Raw genomic sequence first — 24453 nt, forward strand, 5'->3', positions numbered from 1 at the left:
CTGTCAGATTTTGGCCCATTCATCTTACCTAACCATATCCATTTGTAAATTTCTTCTATCTTCATTGTAACATATCTTCCCACCTATTTCATATACAAATTCTGGCAACAGGAATGCTGACTGGTTGCCAACTCACTTCTGGCTGAGGTTTTGCTACAGAGGAAGCAACAGGGAACTAATGGATCTAGAAGTTGCCAGATAATTCATGAACTGGTGCATGACTTGGAACACATTCTTCTTGCTTTCAAAGAAAGCACCTCTGCATATGAATGAATGTCATTTTTGGTTAGTTTCTGTTTTCTGCAAAGACTGAAAAGTATAACCGGCATTTCCATCTGACAGAAGTTGAGATAGTTGCAAATAGGCTGATTGTTATGATGCTTCATAAAGAAACAAAGAATTCTAGTGTTCTGTTACATTGTGTTATAATCTAACTTTTAGGCCTGTTTGCCTTAGAAGCTCCATGCTTGCTAAACCAACATCAGAGCTTACATTTCTGAACACCATGTGCTTGTAGAATATAAAGACAAAGGGAAGTTTACGAAAAAAAACTACTGAAAGTCTAAAATAACTTGATTAAAAATTTTGTCTGCATTACCCTATTCATTTTGCCTAGTTGTTGTCTCTATGACCTGACCATATCAATGATAGACTAAAGGCTAATACAAATTGTGCAGTCGCCATGTTAAATACTGACAATATGCATATATCATGTGCATTTTTTTAAAAAAGTGCTGACAGTGAAGCAACTCCAGTTCATCTCGGTCTATGCCAATCTGTTGGAAGCAAAAGAAGAACTGTAGACGAAAAAGTTTTAGTTTTTTTTATTAATAACAAAGTGTCAAGCATACAAAAATCAGTACAAAAATGTAGAGTGTAATCACACATCCTCAAAAGTATTTACAAACATTCAGAGCAAGTGGAATTCGGTGGAACAGTGGGATATTTTGGTGCTCAGAAATGTGATACCAGACCTCCAGAAATGAGGTTAATCAATTCTTGCCCGCTTTCTTCCCCTGCCACCATAGGAATTGCAAAACCTGTGCTCACACCTCCTCCCCATCCCCCACTCCCCCTCACTTCCATCCAAGGCCCCAAAGAAGCTTTCCACATCCATCAGAGTTTTACCAGCACTTCCACATTTACTGTATCCGTTGCTCCCACTGCAATCTCCTCTTCACTGGAGAGACAAAACACCTACTTGCAGAGCGCTTCAAAAAAATCTCCAGGACACCTGCACCAACCAATCCCATCGCCCTGTAGCCGAACACTTCAACTCCCCCTCCCACTCCGCCAAGGACATGCAGGTCTAGGGCCTCCTCCATCGCTACACCCTAACCACCTGCCACCTGGAGGAAGAACGTCTCATCATCTGTGTTGGGACCATCCAACCACACTGCATCAATGTGGACTTCACCAGTTTCCTCATTTCCCCTCCCACCCACCTTATTCCAGTTCCAACCTTCCAACTCAGCACCGCCCTCATGACCTGTCCATCTTCCTTCCCACCAATCCGCTCCACCCTCCTCTCTGACCTATCACCATTACCCCTACCTCCATCCACCTATTGCATTCTCAGCTCTCTCCACCCCCCCCCCCACCTCGGCCCACAAGTCTCATTCCTGATGAAGTGCTCTTGCCCAAAACGTCGATTCTCCTGCTCCTCAGATGCTACGCTTTTCCAGCACTACTCTTGCCTGCTCTCTGGCTTGTGAGGCCATTTTTAATTTGCTGCCGTACAAATGGATAATGAATGCTGGTGTTGCTAGTGCCACCTACATCCTTGAATGAACTATTTTTTTAAAGAAACAACTTGGGCTCATGAAGATACTCCAGAAACTTACAGTCACTGATGTTGGCTTGTGGTGAAATGTATTTTTCCCTTTCTTTGTGTATTTGCTGTCTCCCCAGTGAACCAGACGGAGGTGGGATACAGTCCTGAACTGCTGATAACCTTTCAATATCTTCTCCAAGCTGCTGCCTTTCCTGCACGTGTGTACAGTGAACAGCAAGAAATTTGACCGCAAAGCTCATTATGCTCAGCCCAAAGATCTATGGACTAGTTTCATTCTTTACTTCCCCTGTTCCACCATTAATCTCTTAAAGTATAAAATACCACCTGATGTGATGCTTATTCTAATTCAGCACCTGTAGGTAGAGTTAATCTTGTACTGTTAGCTGGTGTGTGTGATTTTGAAAGAAAATAGACTTGAGTATTGAATTTGAAAAAAAATACAAAATAAAAGGACATTTTTACACCCACAGTAGAGGTGGATGACAGGTTCATAAATGTTTTGGAATGACACACTGCATTTTCCTCCATTCAGTATTCTTTAAAGCACTAAATGTGAAGATTTATTCCTGTGCTGAAAAATATTTACAATGAAAAGGATCACTATACTTACTGACCCGTCACAGATTACATGACTATTCGTATTTTGTTTCTTTTTTATTGAACTATTTCTAGGCTGTCAGTACGTTTTTGGGGCATTGAACAAAAAAAAGTGTTTTTCCCCCCCTCCCCCCCAAAAAATCTTTGAATCAAACCGTTATTGTCTTCTAACATTGTGGCTTTCTCAAGAATGAGTGAGGGGTTTCAAGAATGGTCAGTTTCTTACATTCAATTGCTATTCATTGAATGTTGCTATAAAAGTATATAAATGCCAAAACAGGTTAAGATTAAACTCAACTGCCTACACAGAGAGCTAACCAACACTTGCCATCTAATCTAACAAGTATGGCTACTTGAGCAAAGTAACAGAGAGCTGCCCTTTCCCAATGAATTGCATCTCAGCAAGGGTTTGTGCCTGCAGGAAAGGGAGGAAGGGACAGCTAAGTATAACATTACTTGTAATTAAGGCTGGGATCATGCTTCAATTCTCTTCTTCGTTTGCGGCAGCATATGGCAATAGCTGCAGCACTTTTCCCTTTCCCTGAACTGATTACTGTACAGGTGTTATCCACAGCATATGCTCCATTAGTGTGAGCGCCACGGGAGTATGCATTGCACCCAGTCAGTGTCCAGCCTTCATCACATGATACCGTCACCTGGAAGTTTAAAGCAACTGGTCAGCAAAAGGAAAAAAACAAACAAACCAAATCATTTCCACTCCCATCAACCTGGACAATGGACATCAACTGCCATGCATGTAGTGTTATATTTCTAGTGGGCTACTGAAAATATTATTAGGCTAAACCAAATCTCACTGGGTTGCAACAAGTTTTTCTTCACAAAGATCATTATGGTTAAAAATCACTCATAGGATTACTGTGAATTGGTGCCATTATAATTGGCATATTTGTGCCATATTTTCAAAAAAAAAATCACAACACTATTTAAAGAAAAAAAAGGATTAGGAACTCCTTTTGCAAAAGGTTCTAATGCCAATGCAATTTAATTTCAGCTTCTCAATATTTTTCATCTTAGGGTGGCCCAATAATTAGCAGTGCTGCCTCACCACACCAAGGACGCAGGTTCAATTCCAGCCTCAGGTAACTGTCTATGTGGAATTTGCGTGTTCTCCTGTGTCTATGTGGGTTTCTGCCAGGTAATCCAGTTTCCTCCCACAGTCCAAAGATGTGGGGGTTAGGTGGATTGGCCATACTGAATTGCTCCATAGTGTCAGAGCATGTGCCTGGTGGGTTAAGTGTAGGGTTTTTGGGATAGGAGGTCCAAGTTGGTGCAGATACAATGGGCTAAATGGACTCTATCTGCATAGTAGGAAGTCTATGATTCTTATATCCAGACTTAACCACTTATGAATGTTAGAACTGCAATCACTGCATCAAATGTTTGCAGTGATTTTTGCATAGGTTAGGTGCTCACACAGCTTTCCATTAGATTGAATGGGTAAGTTCCTATATTATGATGTTGAGAAGAATCCTTTGCAAAATATTTTAGGCATCTTCAACAATGTGAGAGCATCCTTAGCACAGAAAAACTAACAGCTGCGCATTAGGGCAGCATGGTGGCTCAGTGGTTAGCACTGCTGCCTCACAGCACCAGGGTCCCAGGTTTGATTCCAGCCTCGGGTGACTGTCTGTGTCTGCTTGGGTTTCCTCCGAGTGCTCCAGTTTCCTCCCACAGGCCAAAGATGTGCAGGTCAGGTGAATTGACCATGCTAAATTGCCCATAGTGTTAGGTGCATTAGTGAGAGGGAAATGGGACTGGGTGGTTTACTCTTCAGAGGATTGGTGTGGACTAGTTGGGCCGAAGGGCCTGTTTCCGCACTGTAGGGAATCTAATCTAAAATATTAAGTCTTATTCTGGGCAAGAACATCTGGCAATGATAATATCTGACACTCACCGTAGAATACTAGCGAGCACTGCAGAGGCAGTACAGGTAAAAGTAATGTTTAGTTTATTGATGGTTGCTTTAAAAACTTCTGGCCACCCAAAAAAATTGGATTTCACTTGAGCCTATCACTGATCAGTTAATCTCATCCTTCTGTTGTGTCACCATAGTCTTACCAGACCATAGAGCTGCTCTCTCCTTCTGATTGGTGGTGGTTTAACCTGAGGGCTACGATGCCTCAGGCAAGGAGAGAGGTTAACAAGGAGAGTCTTTCATGGTAACCTCAGCCAACCCACACTGCTTTGCAAATGTCCAGCTAACTGAGTTAAATCAACAACATCCCACTACCCAACCATCTGACCTTCTATTTTGCTGCTAATATACCTGACTCTGTTTGTTAGTCAAATAAACAAAAACAAAAAATTTAAGGCAGCAAAGCAGAGATAGCACATTGAATATAATTTGCTATTTTGAGATCATGGCTAATCATCAACTCCATTTTCCTGCCTCCCTACTGTGCCCATTGTCCCCAGTAACTCCCCAATTCCCTTACTGATGCATATATTTTTTTTAAAAAAAAATCACTCACAACTTTAAAATATACTCAACGAGCCAATCTCAACAGCCCTCTGTGGTAAAATAAATTTCACAGATTTATTACTCCCAAAGAGAAGAAATTCCTTCTCATCTCTTTGAGAAGTGTAATCCCTTATTTTGAGATTTAGCCAATTGAGCCAAGGAAAACAAACTTTCTGCATCCATCCTGTCAAATCCTCTAAATATTGACGTGACCTTATTGAAACACACATACCTCTAAACTCCAATGGAGTACAAGCCCAACCTACTCAACCTCTCCTCATAACACAGTCCCTCCTAATCCAGTAGCCTAGTGAACCTTCTGACTGCCTCTAATACCAGCAGATCTTTCCTTCAGTAAGGGGCCAAAAACTGGTCACAGTATTCTAGAACATAGAACATGTAACAGAACAGCACAGCACAGGCCCTTTGGCCCACGATGTCATTCTGAGCATTTATCCTAATATAAATCCAACCTAACCTACACAGCTCTTAATTTATTGCCATCCATGTGCTTGTCCAGCGGTCACTTAAATGTTCCTAATGTCTCAGACCCTACTCAGGCTGGTGGCTGCATGGACTGCACGGTCAGTGGTGATAGTAAAGAACCTACCATTGACATCTCCCCTATACCTTCAGCCAGTCACCTTAAAATTATAACCCCTCGCGACAGCCACTTCTGCCCTGGGGAAAAGTCTCTGGCTAACTACTCTATGCCTCTCATTACCTTGTACACCTCTTTGTTCTTCTCTCCAGTGTGAATAGCCCTAGCTCACTTAACCTCACTTCATAAAATAAGCCCTCCAATACAGGCAGCATCCTGGTAAATCTCCTCTACATCCTCTTTAAAGCATCTACATCTTTCCTATAATGAGGTGATCAGAACTGGACACAATATTCCAAGTGTGCTCAAACCAGGGTTTTCAAGAGCTGCAGCAAAACCTCACAGCTCCTAAACGCAATCCCCTTGTTAATGAAAGTCAACACACTCAACACCTTCTTAAAAACCCTATCAGCTATGAGGGATTTATTTACATGGACCCAAAGATCCCACTGTTCCACCACACTGCCAAGAATCCTGTCTTTAACCCTGTATTCAGTATTCAATTCAACCTTCCAAAATGAATCACTTTGCATTTCTCCAGGTTGAACTCCATCTACCACTTCTCAGTCCAGCTCTGCATCCTGTCAATGTCTTGTTGAAGCTTGCAACAGCCCTCGATACCATCTACAACCCTACCAACCTTTGTGCCATTGACAGACTGACTAACCAATCCTTCCACTTCTAAGTCATCTATATATTTTTTTTAAATCACAAAGAGCAGATGTCCTAGAACACATCCCTGTAAAACACCCTGGTCACTGAACTCCAGGCTGAATACTTTCCATCAACTACCACCCTCTGTCTTCTATACAGCCAAATTTCTGTATCCCATACATCCCTACTTTCTGAATGAGGCTACCGTGTGGAACCTTAAATGCCTTGCAAAAATCCATAAATACCACATCCACTGCTCTACCTTCATCTAGTGATGTCTCATCACATCGTTAAAGAATTCAATAAGGCTTGAATCTGCTCCTCGAAGCCATGCTGACTCTTTTTTTCCAAATAATCATAAATTCTGTCACTCCGAATCCTCTCCAATAATTTGCTTACCGCCAACATAAGACTGACTGGTCTGTAATTCCCAGAGTTATCCCTATTCCCTTTCTTGAAGGGAGGAACAACATTTGCCACCCTCTAATGATCTGATTGACCTTTAGCCCCATTAGTGTCCCTAGCACTTCTCTCGTGATAATTATCAGATTTATTTCCTTTCCTTTTACTGTGAAGGCTGATGCAAAGTATCTATTCAAATCCTCTACTATCCTGGTTCCCTATTCTCCAAAGGGCCAATGTCACTGATTTTTTTTAAGATTTAAAGAAACACTCGCTATCCATCATAATTTATTTACAAGTTTACCCTCCCGGTGCCATTTTTTACCCCTCAGACTGATCAGAGGGTTAGAGTACCACACAATTGACTTTGTTCAGAAGAGGATAGAGATGTGAGCCTATGGAAGATTGTGAGGTAAACTGGCAACATGCAGATTTTGTAACAACCCAAAAAATGTACATTTAATTAAATGGTTAATCTTTTACAGGAGGTGAGAGTGCGTGGTAGGTGCAAATCTCACGACAGAAATGCAATTCCAAGATTTACAATTTTATCCTTTACAAACTTAATTAAAAACTTATGTATTTTTAAAAGACAAAATACCATCAGGTTCAGGATATGACACTGGAGTTGAATGGTAATTGCCACTTTGCATGGTAATTGCCAGTTCTGTCTAAATGTAAGCTGAAGATGTGTTGCTGGAAAAGCGCAGCAGGTCAGGCAGCATCCAAGGAGCAGGAGAGTCGATGTTTTGGGCATGAGCCCTTCTTCAGGAAGAAGGGCTCATGCCCGAAACATCGACTCTCCTGCTCCTTGGATGCTGCCTGACCTGCTGCGCTTTTCCAGTAACACATTTTCAGCTCTGATTTCCAGCATCTGCAGTCCTCACTTTCTCCTGTCTAAATTTAACCCAAGTATAGGCGCATGGCACACACGGAGTACTGCAACTATGTAAAACAATAACAGGTTAGTGTTTGAATGTGAAAGTAAGGGCTTAGTTACATGCCTGGCCGCTGCACAATTTTCTTTATGAATGGATCTGGCCTTGTTTTAAAAATGAAGATTTATTGTTATTCTACAAAATGTAGAAATTTTACTTTCATGTCCAAGACTGTGGCTTTCCTTCTGCAAAAGGAATTTTAACATCTACATTTGGAAACTTTAAGGTTTGCCCATTTAGCTCTCAAATAATTAGATGATGCTGCATTTAAAAAAAATAAAATCAGTCGGTGTTTAGAACATAATTGCACCACCTCTGATAAGTCTGTGCATCTCTGGTCCTTCACCTCACATTCGAGACTTGGTGCCTGGCAACATGTAGCATGTGAGGTCATCCCAGCTTGTCCTGTGCACTGCTGGTTTGTTTGAGGTATTGCTGTATCGCTGTACTTTGTATGGGAGTGTGAGCTGCAGCCTGAAATACAGAAGAGCACGGCTGAGACGTATCCGTTTAGATTAACTGAAGTTGTGCAGTGTGTTTCAGAGATTCAATATGGACCATGGAATTCCAACACTTCTGGCCCTTCCACTAATATTAACACTGGAGAACTCTAGAAACATGGTAATACAGCTCTGAAGTGATTTGCACTGATGCTGCAGCTAGCAGATTTCTTATTCTTTATTCTCTTTTACTTGGTCTTTTGAGATATATTCCATATATTGTTGTGTAGGTCAGTAAAAAAGATTTGCGCTCTCCTTTCGCTCCCACCTCCCTTTTCTGTAATTCAAACTTTTTCCTTGTCCCTGTGATAACTGCAGCTTGTGGTAAGATGGCCAGAATGCCAGTGCAACTTACTAGACATAACCTATAGTCAACTAGCGAACATTATAATCTCCATCATCACTAGCTTTAGAAGTAGATGAAAGTAGTAATCCTATCACTAACAAAGTTCTACCCACTTTCTATTGCTCAGAGTGGAAAGTGACAGGTTGGCAGAACCCTTTAGGGGTGTGAAATGATCTGGGTGTAGCAAGATGCGGAGCAGAATTGAGCAACAATTATGCAAGGCCCATCTCAACATCAGAATTATGGCTCTCCATTTTTTATGACTAGATTAGATTACTTAGTGTGGAAACAGGCCCTTCGGCTCAACAAGTCCACCCCGATCCTCCGAAGAGCAACCCACCCAGACCCATTCCCCTACATTTACCCCTTCACCTAACACTACAGGCAATTTAGCATGGCCAATTCACCTGACCTGCACATTTTTGGACTGTGGGAGGAAACCGGAGCACCCGGAGGAAACCCACACAGACATGGGGAGAATGTGCAAACTCCACACAGTCAGTTGCCTGAGGTGGGAATTGAACCCTAGTCTCTGGCACTGAGGCAGCAGTGCTAACCACTGTGCCACCCATATATTTTGTACCAACGTTGACAAGATCCTTACTGGACAGTGGCAAGATCTTGTTTAATACCTTGTTACTGCTACAACTCATCTTAAAGATTCACCCACTTACCAAAACAAAAAAAAGTTCAGCAAGGACAACAGAGTGGGTATTTTGAAGATTCAGCTCACAACTTACTCTGAAGCACCATGTTACCGATGACCAAACTGCATCCCAAGGTGATATATATGGGCACATGTCACCCTCACTCCTTTTCCACAGACCATGGCATCCGCCATCTGGCTGCCCAACTCAACTAGCCATTCTGGCACTTCTATTATTTACGGGTGTTGTGATTTAGAAGCACCCACTTCCATAGTGGAAAGCACCAGCAAGTTGCATTGAGTGACTGCAGCAGGGACATTTTGGGCACAACAGTGCCATCTTCCCCTTCAAACCCTATGGGCATTTCAAACAGGGCCAATGCTTGTCTAGCTTCACTGTGGCACTTTAAATATGGTGCTCACACATGGGATGCCAGTCTTTGGGAGGCTGAGTGGTAGGTTATTCTGGAACAATACATGATATGGTATGCAGATAACCAGATAGGAGAGCTGCCACAGGGCAGGCAAACAAATATGGTGAACAGGCCCACTAAATAGTGATAAACCATCAAAATCAAAAAGGTGCGAGTTGGACTTAACCAGAGCAGAAACCTTACAATTCAACCAAATGGGTTCTACTAGAATATGCTCAAATCCACTTTATCTAACATCAAGTTCTATCGTATGTTTAAAAAAAAGCCAAAAATCCCTGTTATTCTCCCCACTTTAAAACAACCCTCTCCAAATCACTTGTGATGGCAAAATAGGGCATGAATTCACTGCAGTTGTAGAATGGGCTGGATATACACACTCTTGCCCTCAATTTTTTCCATCAAATTTCTGGGATCTGTATATGCAGAGGCCAATTAGATTGTCCACTAACTGTAGAAAAAATGTCATACAGAATAAACAAACCAGGAATCCACACACCATGTGGTGAAAGTATTCTCTCAAGCTGCTTGAAATTCAAGAATTGGCCAGTGTGTTATTTAGCAAGAATGGACTATTAGAAAGCTCATTTCAAATTTGGAACCCTTTGTTGCGACATTGGTCATTATCAGATCCAAGCCTATTAGAATACTCTGAAAACATCACTTACCAGTGAGGACATAGCCCTTGTGTAGGCAGCCTGCCATTTGTCTCACACCAACCACAGAACTGCTACTAACAAGACATTCAGCTCTTGGCCATATGCAGCACCTAGCGACTGCATAAACTCCCTGACTGCCAAAGGCATTATGAGCTATGCATTTCCTCGTCCCTTTCATTTCCTAGAGTACAAATGGTAAAAACAGAAAAAAAGTTTTTGCAGCACCTGCGATAGCACCTATCAATTTAAAGAAAATGGAAGAAAAATGTTAAGTGTATGTTATGCCATGACAAACAGGAGCAGTATAAGTGACCATGCCTTTATAAAGCCCACAGTAGATATTCTTCAGCTCTAGATAACATTAACACACAAATACATGCACAACAAGACCTTATCCCCAATTTCATTTTGTTCTTCCATTCTTAAATCTAATTACAATTGTAAACATTTCAAATAAAAATGAAACAGCAAATTCTAGGTTCAGGGAAAATATGTTAGCAGCTCTAAAAGGTTATGTAATATGGTACTAATTAAAACAAGAGAAGCCACAAGGGACAGTTATGAGCAAACGAATCTTTATCTGTTGAGAATTTCCATCCATATTGCTTTCCTGATGGATTTTTCTCCTCCCCCACCAGGAGTATGGAAATTGCTATTTCAGAATCTGATGCATGATGAAGATAGATTGCCAAATTGGGAGTGGAAGCCAGGATGTACAATATATTGTCCTTCCACTCAATAATAAAACAACCTTCTTTGCTGCAAACTCTAAAGCACAATACACTTCAACACGGAATCGGTAAGAGCAGGCAGGCAGTCACTTCTTAGACATTTTGCCAGTTAAATATAAAGAAACATTTCTTGTCTAAGATTTCTTTCCCCGTTCTTTCAACAATACATTGATTTTTTGCTTGTACGTTTTTGAACAAACCTGCCTTTAAGCAGGTCTCACTTATTCTAGTACTCACTGTCCTCAATTTCATAATGAGCCTTTACAAATAATTATCCTTCCCTCTTGTTTCAGTTTAATTGTGATTTAAGAGTTTACACCATTATACCCTTAATCACTTACCTCTATATGTTCACCCCTTCTTTTACCATTCTTCGAGAAACTTGAACAACTGAACATTTCCTCATTCTCATTACAGTGTACTACGGCTTTGGCAGAGTGTGCAAGCCCTGACCTCTTTGACCATGCTGTCCGGCAGAGTAGCTGGTTCCCTGTGGGAAAAAAAAATGTACAAAAAATGATGGAAATAACCACCTATCCAGATTTTCATCTTTCACTCAGATTTTGGTGTACTGGCATATGGTGTACTGGGCTTTATTGGCAGAGGAATTGAGTTCCGGAGTCCTGAGGTCATGTTGCAGTTGTATAAGACTCTGGTGAGGCCTCATCTGGAGTATTGTGTGCAGTTTTGGTCGCCATACTATAGGAAGGATGTGGAAGCTTTAGAACGAGTGCAGAGGAGGTTTACCAGGATGTTGCCTGGAATGGTAGGAAAATCTTATGAGGAAAGGCTGAGGCACTTGGGGCTGTTCTCATTGGAGAAGAGAAAGTTTAGGGGAGATCTGATAGAAGTGTATAAGATGATTAGGGGTTTAGATAGGGTAGATACTAAGAACCTTTTACCGCTAATGGAGTCAGGTGTTACTAGGGGACATAGCTTTAAATTAAGGGGTGGTAGGTATAGGACAGATGTTAGGGGTAGATTCTTCACACAGCGGGTTGTGAGTTCATGGAATGCCCTGCCCGTATCAGTGGTGAACTCTCCTTCTTTATGTTCATTTAAGCGGGCATTGGATAGGCATTTGGAAGTTATTGGGCTAGTATAGGTTAGGTAGGACTCGGTCGGCGCAACATCGAGGGCCGAAGGGCCTGTACTGCGCTGTATCCTTCTATGTTCTATGTTCTATTTTGGTGTGGCCAAGAAGAGACACACAGCACAGAAACAGACCCTTCAGTCCAATGCATCCATGCCAACCACATATCCAAAACAAATGTAGTCCCCTTTGCCAACACTTCACTCACACACACGAAAAAGTTGCACCTTCAGTCCCTTTTATGTCTTTCCCCTCTCACTCTAAACCTGTGCCCTCTTCTGGACCCCCCCACCCCAGGGAAAATACCTTGTCTATTTACCCTATCCATGCCCCTCATGATTTTATTAACCTCCAAAAGGTCACCCTTCAGCCTCCAACACCAGGGAAAACAGCCCTAGGCTATTCAGTCTCTCCCTCTGCTCAAACCCTCCAACCCTGGCAACATCCTTGTCCATCTTTTCTGAACCCTATCAAGTTTCACAACATCCTTTAGGGATAATATCTACCATAAGCAAAGACCCTGAACTTTCCAGGAGTGTAAGAGTGCAGCTTCCCTACAAGGAAGACTACTCCTACGTAAATTCAACTGGATACACCCTGCTGTAGAGTTACGCACAACAAAACCCAAATCACTGGTAAGATTAGCTCAAACCCCATAGTCACTTTATCTGATGCCAGCCCACAGATCACCAAATTCAGCAGAATTTGAAATTGTCATTTGTGAATGGAGTCAAACATTGTAACCATTAGTATTGTAAACTGTGATAGTGAGTGCCACAAAACACAGCAAGACAAGAAGTTTAAATATATTACTGACATGCACTTCTTTCTTTGCTCAACCGAACAATCAGATCTTTTTTTTCAAAATGATCTACGAGCAATAAGAAATAAATGTTTAAAGACTGGCTTGTGGTATGTGTCTATTCCTGCTTCCCTGTGCCATGTATCTGCAGAGTTCGCACTTTGAGCGCAAATAAGTCTCAATACCAGAATATTCATAGTAATTGATAATAATAAAAAAAACCCAAAAGGCACTTGCTAAAAAAAATGATAATGCTATGTGGGATAGATTACATTTGGGAATATCATGACTGATTCAATATGAGTGAGTAACTTACCCATTAGCTCAGGAGAACCCAATCGTGCAATTCTGTTGGGTGTGAGGAGTCGCTGTTCCTCTGGAAACCAGACATCATTGATTGCATTCTTTGTGGAATAATGAATTAGTCTCTGGCGTAATTCAGACACTGTTATATTGGGGTCAGCATTCATTAGCATTGCTGCAATGCCTGTCAAGAATGAAGAAAGTTCAATTGCAAAGTTAAATAGGATGATGAGACATTGAGCTGAAAATGTGTTGCTGGAAAAGCGCAGCAGGTCAGGCAGCATCCAAGGAGCAGGAGAGTCGACGTTTCGGGCATGAGCCCTTCTTCCTGAAGAAGGGGTCATGCCCAAAACGTCGACTCTCCTACTCCTTGGATGCTGCCTGACGTGCTGCACTTTTCCAGCAACATATTTTCAGCTCTGATCTCCAGTATCTGCAGTCCTCACTTTCTCCTGATGACACATTGACTCATACAAGAAAAAAAGTGCTTGCCATGTTTAAATAGCCCTGATGTGGAGGTGCTGGTGTTGGTCTGGGGTGGACAAAAAGTTAAAAACCACAACGATCAGCAAAGGATATTTTGCTATAAGTTCTGTGTTCTATGATCCTGCCTCATTAGCTACCTGATGAAGGAGCAGCACCCCAAAAACTTGTATTTCTAAATAAACCTGTTGGACTATAATCTGGTGTTTCATGTTTGAATGAACTCAGTTGTGTACCATCATAGTAAAAACAGGATGTTTTCAAAGTTTAAACTTTCATGTAACTTAGAATGGAGAGCTCATTTCAGGGAGGTTACTGTTCAGGATAGTGTTACAAAAAAAAATGGTGTCCCAGGATATAGGAGGAGGACAGGCCATTTGGCCGTTGAAGCTTGCTCTGCTTTAATCAGCAGAGTGGTGGTTGTCGTTCCATCTCACCTTCATCTTCCTGCACACTCCCAGTATTCCTTGATTCACATAAATCTATCAAAGCCTATTCTGAATACATTCACGACTGGCCTTTACTGGTCTCTGGGGATAGAAAACGCCAAAAGTATTTGTAACGCTTTGACTGAAGAAGCTCATCTTTAATCTCACCTCAAAAAAGGAAGAGGCTCAAAGAAATGGATTAAAACATTGGAGAAAAGGTGGTTTGGCAATCACAAGCTGATGATCTAAACTGGAGCCTCATCATTTACAACACCAAGCTCAGAAGTGACAACACCAAGATGGTAGAATGATTCCTGTATACAGCTAGTTCATCTCCTATAAATCAAATGAAGGAGACAACTAAGTAGGTGTAATACTTGCACATTGCTGAACCAAGGCACTTTTTGTCTTTAACTCAAAATAACCTACAGGAATACTACTTAAGGACAAAAACAACATTTTATGACAGAAGAATCCAACCAATTGACACTCTCCTCTCAAAAAACAGGATCAATGTTGGTTTTTCCCTTTATTGGCAAATTGTTCTGATGAATGCATAAGAAAAAGCTTCATCATCTTGCCTTTTCTCAGCAATACTAAGTAACTGCCCCACTCGAAAAAAGGGACACTATGCTAAAGAAATAATATTCAGATAAGATGTTGAATAATGAGATAGCGATGTAAAATTTCTTTGCTGTGTTTAAACTGTAGGATTTCCAGTAAACTTATAAACAACTAAAACTGGCAATTCCCTTAGACGCTGGGAAATGTGAATTGATCCCATGACCGAAAATGCTGCACCAATTGTTTAAGTACCAACCGTTTGTGCCCTAACACTCATCCTCCCTGCTGGTGTTAGTGAATGTCATAATGAGCACTGTGTACCTGCTACATGAGCTGCAGCCTGTGAGGTCCCACTCTTAGAGGTGAAACAGGTCACACAGTCACTGGAAGCACTAATGATGTCATCGCCAGGAGCAAAAAGGTCAACACAACGACCGAAATTAGTTCCCATATTACCAGTGGTGGTTGGCTGGTCATTATAATTTGTAGCACCAACAGTAATCACCTAAAAGTTTCATGTGGAATATGGAAAAAATAAGCTGATTAGCGGATTTTTACAATTTACTTTTGACCCCCGTTCTGATTTTTCTTTATGTTATGCTGATGTGACACATACGCCCTTTACCGGCAATAACCAAAGAGTCATATCAAACAAAATCCAGCCTGATCTGACCTAACTGGCATGGGTTTAGAATCACATCTTACTCCTATCCTCATCCCAACAGGTCTTAGAATCGCTGCTCAGGTGGCAAGAGTATTCAGGGCAACTGCTCTCTGCATTTCCCCCTGACCACTCAGCAAGACACCAGGAGAGGAAATGTGGTAGGAGTTATTTAGCAATTTGATTATTTCCAAGAGTCACACTAACTCTCCAGTCGCAATGGCCTGACAGTTATTATTCCATATGTTGTACACAGGAACCCTGCAGAATCCTGATCATAGCACATTCTAAGGGACCTTTTGGAAATTGGAGATTCTGTTGAGCAATTTCTTTATGCTGGGAACTATTTTAAAGTATTCATTTAATAATCAGAGAACTGGGGGGTGGGGGTGGGGGGCACATTCCAATATAACAAAGTAAATAAAACAGATATAATTACTCAGGAAAAGTCAGAGTATTAAACCAATGTGCCTCATAACAAGCAAACCCCATACTTACCTCATACCTCTGCCAGACACAAACCTTCAAAACCTTTACCTGACACTCCTAGGACCTGATTCACTGCCCACCCCCAACCTATTTGGCACCCAATCACCTCTCTCCCACTCTGGATCAGACAACACCCAACCCCTCCAACACCCAACCCCTCCAACCCCCCCCCCCGCCCCCCCACTCCTCCCCTGCACCAAGCCAGACACCGTCCATCCATATGCTTTCCCTGTTCCACACTTTACCCACCCTCCCCCACTCTGCACCTCACCTCCCTACCACTCCAAACTGGACACCTCCTCCTATGCCACATTTGTCAACTGACATTCTCTTTCACCTACTCCCTAACTAGTTGACGCCCTACTTATGTGGGGTACACTGCCCAGCTGGCACTTAAGTGACACCCTTTCCCTATTCATCTGATTCTTAGTTACTACCCTTTACTCATCTTAACATGGCATTTACCTGATGTAAGTATGGTTTGACAGCAGGTGTCAAAGTGGCTGGCTGGACCTTTAAATGCCAGAATACAGCAGCTGACTATTGTGGAAAGGCAGTATGGGTCACCTTCCCCTGACAGTTCCACACTATGAAAGAACTGATAGATAGAATGGACAAACATACCTCTGGTTCAGAAGCAGGCGAATACAAGCAAGCATCATCCTTGTAATTCCCAGCGGCCGCAATCAATGCGACACCTGTTCGTGCCAAAAGTCTACAGGCAGCATTCAAGGTTGGACTAAATCCTCCAACGAAAGGCAACAGCACGATCAAAGGTCGGTAAGGCTGGAGAATCAGAGTGTTCCTGATGTACTCCAAACCTGAAAGATAGAAGAACAAAAAACAATTTTCAAAGTTCACATTTGCCTCACTTCTCTCTCCAAACCCCCAGTTTATGTCTCAGTCTTTGTTCTTATGTCTTTGAGCTCTCTACACCTTTCAAATTCTTTGCCACCTCTTAAATAGACGAACCTGTTTCCATGCTGTACATCTCTATGACTATTTTAACAAACCTCCCTTTCAGTCGATTGCAAATGCTGGAAACAGAGATCCTGAATTAGAAATGCAAAATATTGCATTTGTGTTGGAAATAGTGTACTTGAATTAAATATTTGAGATGAAAATGATTTATTCCAGAATAAAAAAGAAGCAAATGTGAAATACCTTTCTTAAAAAAAGGGCAACGAGATTAAGAAATAGAACATAGCTAGTTTAAGTTTTACAGCTTTTAGTGAATTGCTTTCTACAACTGATCATGTAAATTTACTCAATGATCATCCTCTTCCAAAGGATAGTGCTCCAAAAGCTAGTGCTTCCAAATAAACCTGTTGGACTATAACCTGGTGTTGTGATTTTTAACTTTGTCCACCCCAGTCCAACACTGGCACCTCCACATTATTACTCAATTAAGAAAGAAATACAGTGTCATGGAAGTCCAAATGCCTTGCATCTCTTAACAGATGTAATATTTATGGTCTAATTTTCTTAATGACTGAACTTTTAAAAAAATAATTATTCACAGGATGCGGACGTTGCTGGCTTGGCTAACCTTCATTGCCGATTAGGCAGTTGAGAGTCAGACACACAGCAATGTGGTTGAGTCACATGTAGGCCAGACCAGGTAGGAATGGCAGCTTTTTCCATAAAATGCACATTATCGAACCAGGTGGGATTTTCCTGACAAAGGATAATGGTTTCATGATCAACAGTAGACCTTTAATTCCAGATTTGTATTGAATTCAAATTCCACCTGCCATGGCAGGATTTGAACCCATGTTCCCAGAACCTTGTCTCTCCAGGTTAATAATCTAGCAATAATACCATTAGGCCCTCACCTCCCCCATGATTTGTTCATTCAAAAGCATGCTGTAATACACTGCAAAGTCAGTATTTCTCATAGAACATATATTCCTAATCCTAGAATTCTCCACATCAAGTGAAAATAATTCTCTGAAAGGACCCCAGTTATAAATGCCATGGATTTGGAAGGTGCTGTCAAAGAAGCTTTGGTGAATTTCTGCAGTCAGTCAGTCTTGTATTTAGTACATACTGCTACATCAGTGATGGAGGGAGTGGAGGTTTGTGGGTGTGGTGCACTAGAGGGGCAGCTTCACCATCTTCAAAGTTCAGGAGGTGATAAGCAGATGGTGCTACCGCAAACTATTACATTTAAGTTGTTGTGACATTTTACTCCATATACAATTGTATTATATAAAAAATACATTTAACCAAAGTTTAAGTGGTTAACTAAAACAAAGGAATGAAATGAAAAGGAAAGATTATCTGAGTAAGATCCTGGCCATAATATTAATGGCGCAGGATTTTTAAAAAAAATACACAGTTTCCACTTGTCACCTCATCCCTTAATTTTCTAATGCTTTTTGATTTATTCTTTTCACATGTACCAAGATACAGTATATTGTTTTGCGTGCTTTCCAGACAGGTCATACCTTTCACAAACACTTCAAGCTACAAGAACAGAATGCAGAATATAGGTGTTACAGCTACAGAGAAGCTGAAGAGAAAAATCAACTCTAATGAGAAATCTGTTCAGACATCTGATAACAGCAGGGAAGTAGTGATTCTTCAATCTGTCGGTATGTGTTTTCAAACTTTTGTGCCTTCTGCCTGGTGGAAGGGAGCAATAATCAGAGTGGGAGGGGTCTTTGCTTTCCTGAGGCAGTGGAAAGTATAGCTAGAGTCTGTAGAAGGAAGGTTGGTTGTTGTGACCGACTGAGCTGCGTTCACAACTCTAATTTCTTGCAGTCTCGGGCAGAGCAGTTACCACACCAAGCTGTGATGCATGTTTCCTGTTAGACTCTATCAATAGTCTGTTTGTTCTGTTAAATTTCTGGAGTACATGTTAATTAACTGAAATGATGCATTTTTGTATAGTACATCTGCTTTTCGCCTCCTTAACTTTGAAAATGGTGGAGTTGTTTCCCCACTGCACCACACCCACAAAACATCCACTCACTCCAACACTGATGCTCAGCAGCATCGACAAGATGCATTGCAGAGATTCACTAAGGCTCCTTCCAAATCCATGACCATTTCCAGCTAAAAAGGTCAAGGACAGCAGGTACATGGGAACGTCACCACCTGCAAGTTCTCCTCCAAGTCAGTCACTGTCCTGACTCAGAACTATAATTGCTGTTCCATCACTGTCACTGGGTTGAAATGCTGGAACTCCCTCCTATACAGCACTGAGAATCCAACTACAGCACATGGTCTGTAACTGTTCAAGAAGACAGCTCATTGCTACCACCTTCAAGGACAACTGAACAATAAATGCTGACCCAACTAGTGATCCCTACATCCCTTGAATGAATTTTTAAGATGTATCCAGGCAAGAGAAATGCAAGTTAGAATCATAGAATGCCCTGCATTTCCTAGGACTAATCCATCCAGCCTACACATCCCTGGACACTTATGGGCAATTTAACTTGGCCAATCTACCTAACCTGCACATCGTTGGACTGTGAGAGGAAACCCAGGCAAACATGGGAAGAATGTCTATGTGGAATGTGCACACAGTTGCCAGACGATGGAATCAAACCTGGCTCTCTGGTGCTGTGAGGCACCAGTGCTAATCACACCGAAATACCCATCTCCTCAGCATAGCTAGAAATACAACAATTCAAATTTAAGAAAGTTACTCACCAGCCAGTGCTCCACTTACTGTCCCCCTACCCTGACAATTGAGAATTTTCACACTATGGACATTTGCTCCTTTTGCTACCCCAGAGTCACGCCCATTCACTATTCCTGCAGTGTGTGTTCCATGGCTGTCACACTTATTAGCCTGGAGGGGGAAGAAAGACAGCAATACAATTTGCATATTAGAAATACACTCAGCACTGTATGGCACACTTTGTGACAGCTCCACACTTGCAATGCTAAAACTGAGCAAGTGAACATTTTTTCAGTTTATTTACTTGCTTTTCTCTGTAGTAACACACAACATACAAAACACTAGTTTCATCTCGAGGAAAGTCTCCACAGATGCAAATAAAGCCTGTCCAGTACAAATCTTCAATTGTGTACTTCAGATTTCAGTGGCATCAATAGTTAGTTAGGACAGTGTCACTGAAATAGGATATTAAAGGCTATGTCACAGACGCCTTTTCTCTGCACTCCAATCAAATAGCCCACAGCTCTAAAGAACTCAAGAGGCTGTCCTATCAATGTTCCACAGTCTCCTTTATTTATTTCTATGGCGTAATATTAAATTCCCTTCCAAGTTACACATCCACAAAGTCTGTATTCTCTGACACTAAGAAGAATGATTGAAACATACAGGATTCTGATAGGATTTGGTATGGTGGTCACAAAAGTTGTTTTGCCCGTCCAGGGAAAGGACAGACCATTTTTTGACACAGATAAAGAGGAACTTCTCCATTCGAGTGATTGGTGCAGAGAATTTTCACAGAGGGTTGCAGAGGCCTCATTATTAAGGCTGAGGCAGACTGATAGTTGGTCTTAGGTATACGGGGAACAGATGGATGGAAAGATGGGTGCAGTGCAGTTCCTTTACACTATAGTGAATCAAGAAGGTGTCTCCCTACCAACTAAGGAAGCACAATAAAATTTATGTACTAATAGCCATATCCCACAAGTCAAATACTAGCTTTCAACTAATTCAAAATCAATACTTTATTTTAAGTGCTCGCTCTGCTCCATGCACCTACCAGTGAAACATTAAGCTTTTTCTAATTTAACAACAGTTGAATTACCTGGCGATAGAATCGAGTGCCATCTTCCTCTGGGACCCTCTCAAACTCTGTAATGAAGACTTTCCCTTCAATCTCTCGATGGTTGCTCTGTACACTAGTGTCAAGCAAGTAAACTTCTACCAGATCACCATTATCTAACAACAACACAATAAGAATGACAAAATAGGCAAGTTGTCAATTTTGCAAACAAACAATTACAAATTACTGGGTGAGGAGCGCAGCAAAGCAATGAATTCCTCCGTCATTCAAAACTCTCCATAAGTTATTATTACTGTATCACACAGAGTTACCAGATAGCTGTGAGAAGAAACAAAGCCTGTTGTAGTACCAGCTGCTCTGAGATGAGAGAATACTTTGGTTTTATCCCATAATGAGCTTGCATTGAGAAAGCCTTTGACATAAATGCTGAACTCAAACATCCAAACAAAAAAAAACCTCAAAATCTCACTCTTACCTAGCTTCTTGCTAATTATTGAAATTGCTCTGAATGTTAAGCTGTAAAAAGGGACATACTTGGAGGGATATACTGTTCCATTCTCTGCTTTGAAGAAACAATCCGATTTAGATTCCAGGGAATTGTCTGAGCAAATAAGGATGAGTCCTCTTCGATATATTTAACATGAGGCAATCTCAGTGCCTATGAAAAATAGATTTCACAATTTAGTCATGCATGTTAGAGGTCTGTACCTAAGAGACCACTGGAGATCTAAAAACAGCTTACAGCCAAATAGAATACTTTTGAAATGTCATCACTGTTACAATATCGCAAACTTAGCAAGCAATTTTGATAAAGCAAACTACAAAAACAACTGTGAGATAGTGACCAGCTAATATGTTTTATGTTGTTGATTGACAGAGATACATAGGTCAGAACACCAGAGAGAACACCCCTGCTATTCATCATACTCATGGCATTGAATCATTTATACCTACTTGATAGGGCAGACAAAGGCCTTGGTGTAAATCAGATCTGAGAATCAGTATCTGACAGTGAAGTATTGCCTCAGGGCTGCATTAGCCTTAATTTGTGTGTTCAGGTCCTGGAGCAGGATTTGAAACCACAATCATCAGCTCAGAAGAGAGAGTATTGCTAACTAAGCCATTGCTGACCACTAAACATTAGCTTACATTAACATAGCGCTTTATGGTCAGGATTTGTATGAAGTTCTGATTAAGTCACCAGACTCAAAACATTACAGCTGCTTTCTCCCTACAGATGCTACCAGGCCTGCAGAGTTTCATCAGCAATTTCTATTTTTATTCCAAATCTCCAGTTCATTATTTTTGTATAAAGTTTTTGGATTTAAGCCATCAAATAGATATGTTTATGAAATTGGAGCAAATTTTAACATACTTGGAGGGATATACTGTTCCATTCTCTGCTTTGAAGAAACAATCCAATTTAGATTCCAGGGAATTGTCTGAGCAAACAAGAATGAGTCTGGCAAAATTAAGTATTTAGATCTGACTGTCGTGATCCCAATGCTTCATTTACATTGAACACATCTTATTCGCACACATATTTAACAGCACCCAACATTCATATTTAATACAATTCTCTTGGTCTTTACCAAGTCTAATGCATCGCTGCTCATTTTGATGACAAAGCCACTGAAGACCTCATGGAAAACAAGAACAAGTTCCACCATATAGCCATGTTTGGCTGCTTTAGTTTGGAGTCTGTGTATTGTCCGTTCCATCTGGGATTTATGAGTTTTTTCATTCAGTACTATTATGTACTGGCCAGGTAACCTCCAAGCATCCTGGGAACACAATAAGATAGATTTTTATTTTAGTCAGCTTGAGATATGGTCTTTAAGCTTAATTCCACATAGTAGGATTGACTCGGAGATTGGTAGATCAGTGACCAGCTGGACTTAATATTGTTGCTTTCCGCAAATCAAACTGTCTTCCTGCAAACCTCAATTAATTCACCCTGACTTAATGTTCACAGCAGAAATGATACTTGAGTTCTAAAGGGATTCAGTTACCTAGATGAAGCTATATCCTATCATCAAAGTACTCCTCAATACAATTAATAAGATGTTCAGTGTCATAAAACACCCACAGGTATCCTAAACATAGAATTAGGCACAACAAAATACAAAGTGACTAAAACCTTTGTTTTAAAGGAGAAACTTTGTGGACATGACAAAGAGAAGTTTGGGGGAGGGGGGGGGGCGGTGGAATTCCAGAGCTTACAGCTCAGAAACAACTGTCAATGATAAAGTTATGAAATAAATGGAGGAACACAGAAGTTCCAGAGGGCCGTGGGCAGCATTCCCTTTGAAAGGTGAGCACTGTGCGTGGCCTCTTATTTCACAGTACCTGGCCTGCATCATCATTCCTTTGATTCAGTTGATGATAAATCTGTTCATCTCAAATTAATCAGTACATTGATTAATATTCTAGTAAAGGTAAACAACCTGAAAACATTAACACTAGGCAGAAGTAAGAAACGATTATTCACATTCATTAGTACTGATCAACAAATATTTTGTTAGGCAGGAACATAGAAAGTTATAGATCAAAAGATACAAATTAACTGTGTAGTGGAACAGGCTAAAGGCTGAAGCGGAGCTCATCTACCTGTAACCCAGAACACACATGTTGAGTTGTCGCTCCACAGGTTTGTAATAATCTGTCTAAAACAGGCTAATTAAAAATATCCAGAACAGAAAATTTTACATGTCTTCTGGTAGATAATACAGAAAATTACAAATATATACTTTAATACTTCCTGCCAATTTCTTGCTGAAGTTACTGTGCAACTGGAGTGCAGAGATTTTTAATTTTAAGTGGTTATTGCATCAAATTAGCAGGATGCAAGGGATACAACTTTAGTTGAAAAGATCCAGAGCTGATGCATAGGTGGGAGTGGGGTACCAGCTCTGCTGTAATTCAAACACTATTTATCACAATGCTGTGATAATGCAACACATTGAACACGCCTTTCTGGATATGATAGTACAGCAAATCACTTTGTCGCCTTGTACCATTTTAACTTCAGAACAACTTGTTCTGGTTCCTAACTAAGTTCGTCTCAAAATACGATATTATTCCTTTAAAATGCAACTGACTGCAAAGAAATTGGTAGATTGTGTTCCTTTCCAAGGGGGCAGTTTACATTTTGTGAAATAGTAAAATTGAACTATTTTACACAGTGAAACTCTGAGGTCAAAAAAAAGCACGGAAATCGATGTAAACAATAACATGCGCCTAAATGATAGCGTCTTTTTTAAAAGTACAATTTATAAAGAAATTAAAAGATTTTCCCGTTGCGAATGAATTAATTGAAAGCAAGCTCTATTCTGAAATTAACCACAAGGCATTGCTTACTGTGTTAGAGCGGTGCAAGGGAACTGGCTTGTTCAGGTTGTGGTTGCTTGGTTCAATCTCAGAATCCTGCAGGAGGATCTCCTCATTGAAGACTAAAGATTCATCGACCTTCTCTTTTCCTTCAAACTCTAATGTGCAAGATAGAAAACACAGGATAATCAATACGTTCGCCCAGAGTAGGGAGCCAGCCATGGCTGGGGAAGGGAAGGTTTTGAAGGGGTCGCTCAGGTGAGAGACAGACACAGACACAGAGAGAGAGGAGCGCGGGTCCTCGCCCCCTATTCTCTTGCGGGTTTGCTGATGACGTTGGTAGTGAACAGAGCAAACACTCTCAGCAAGTGCCTTCTGCCACATGTGGTGCCTTTAAATACCTGTTCTGAAAGGTGTGTAGTTGCCGCCCTGACATCACGAGGGTCCCTGGTCTGAGGATCACGCCACTGATATCACATCGGCCCATCCATTCATATGAATCGTTACCTGCCTTTGGAAAAGCCCACAGCGATCAAATTACAAGCCAAGAGGTGAAAGACAGCCCCTTTCCAATCAATGCTCAAACAAACCCTTCCAATTGCGGGAAACCTATACTACAGTGTGCTAACTCAAATCCCATGTGTAACCCGTACAGAATGTACATCACTGAATGCCCAAGGAGTAGAGTCCTTTCAAAGCAAGTCAACAGTTGTCACGTTAGGCTAATGTTCCTGTTGTTTACATGAAACATTATTCCACATTCTGCACAGTAATAAAGTTTACAGAGGATATAGATTTTGTGT

General features: G+C 41.1%; 1 protein-coding gene across 1 annotated transcript; it reads right to left on the reverse strand.

The window, feature by feature from the left end:
- Positions 1-809: 809 nt before the first annotated feature.
- Positions 810-24046, reverse strand: pcsk9 (proprotein convertase subtilisin/kexin type 9). Its single transcript, XM_060830534.1, has 12 exons — positions 23681-24046; positions 21913-22104; positions 20855-20978; positions 20342-20475; positions 19269-19410; positions 16230-16426; positions 14777-14960; positions 12994-13164; positions 11124-11272; positions 10061-10232; positions 7783-7943; positions 810-3048 (listed from the first exon to the last, which is right to left on the reverse strand). The coding sequence occupies exons 1-12, from the start codon at positions 24032-24034 to the stop codon at positions 2845-2847; spliced, it is 2184 nt and encodes a 727-aa protein (XP_060686517.1). The 5' UTR covers positions 24035-24046; the 3' UTR covers positions 810-2844.
- Positions 24047-24453: the final 407 nt, after the last annotated feature.

The sequence above is a fragment of the Hemiscyllium ocellatum genome, chromosome 9 (genome assembly GCF_020745735.1).
Source record: "Hemiscyllium ocellatum isolate sHemOce1 chromosome 9, sHemOce1.pat.X.cur, whole genome shotgun sequence".
Classification (NCBI taxonomy): domain Eukaryota; kingdom Metazoa; phylum Chordata; class Chondrichthyes; order Orectolobiformes; family Hemiscylliidae; genus Hemiscyllium; species Hemiscyllium ocellatum.

Coding starts and splice junctions, on each gene's coding strand:
- pcsk9 (XM_060830534.1), bottom strand. CDS start 24,034: ATGTGGCAGAAGGCACTTGCTGAGAGTGTTTGCTCTGTTCACTACCAA. Junction 13,165..14,776: donor GGCTGCAGCTCATGTAGCAG/GTACACAGTGCT, acceptor CATTCTTGACAG/GCATTGCAGCAATGCTAATG. Junction 11,273..12,993: donor GGGTTCTCCTGAGCTAATGG/GTAAGTTACTCA, acceptor TTTTTCCCACAG/GGAACCAGCTACTCTGCCGG.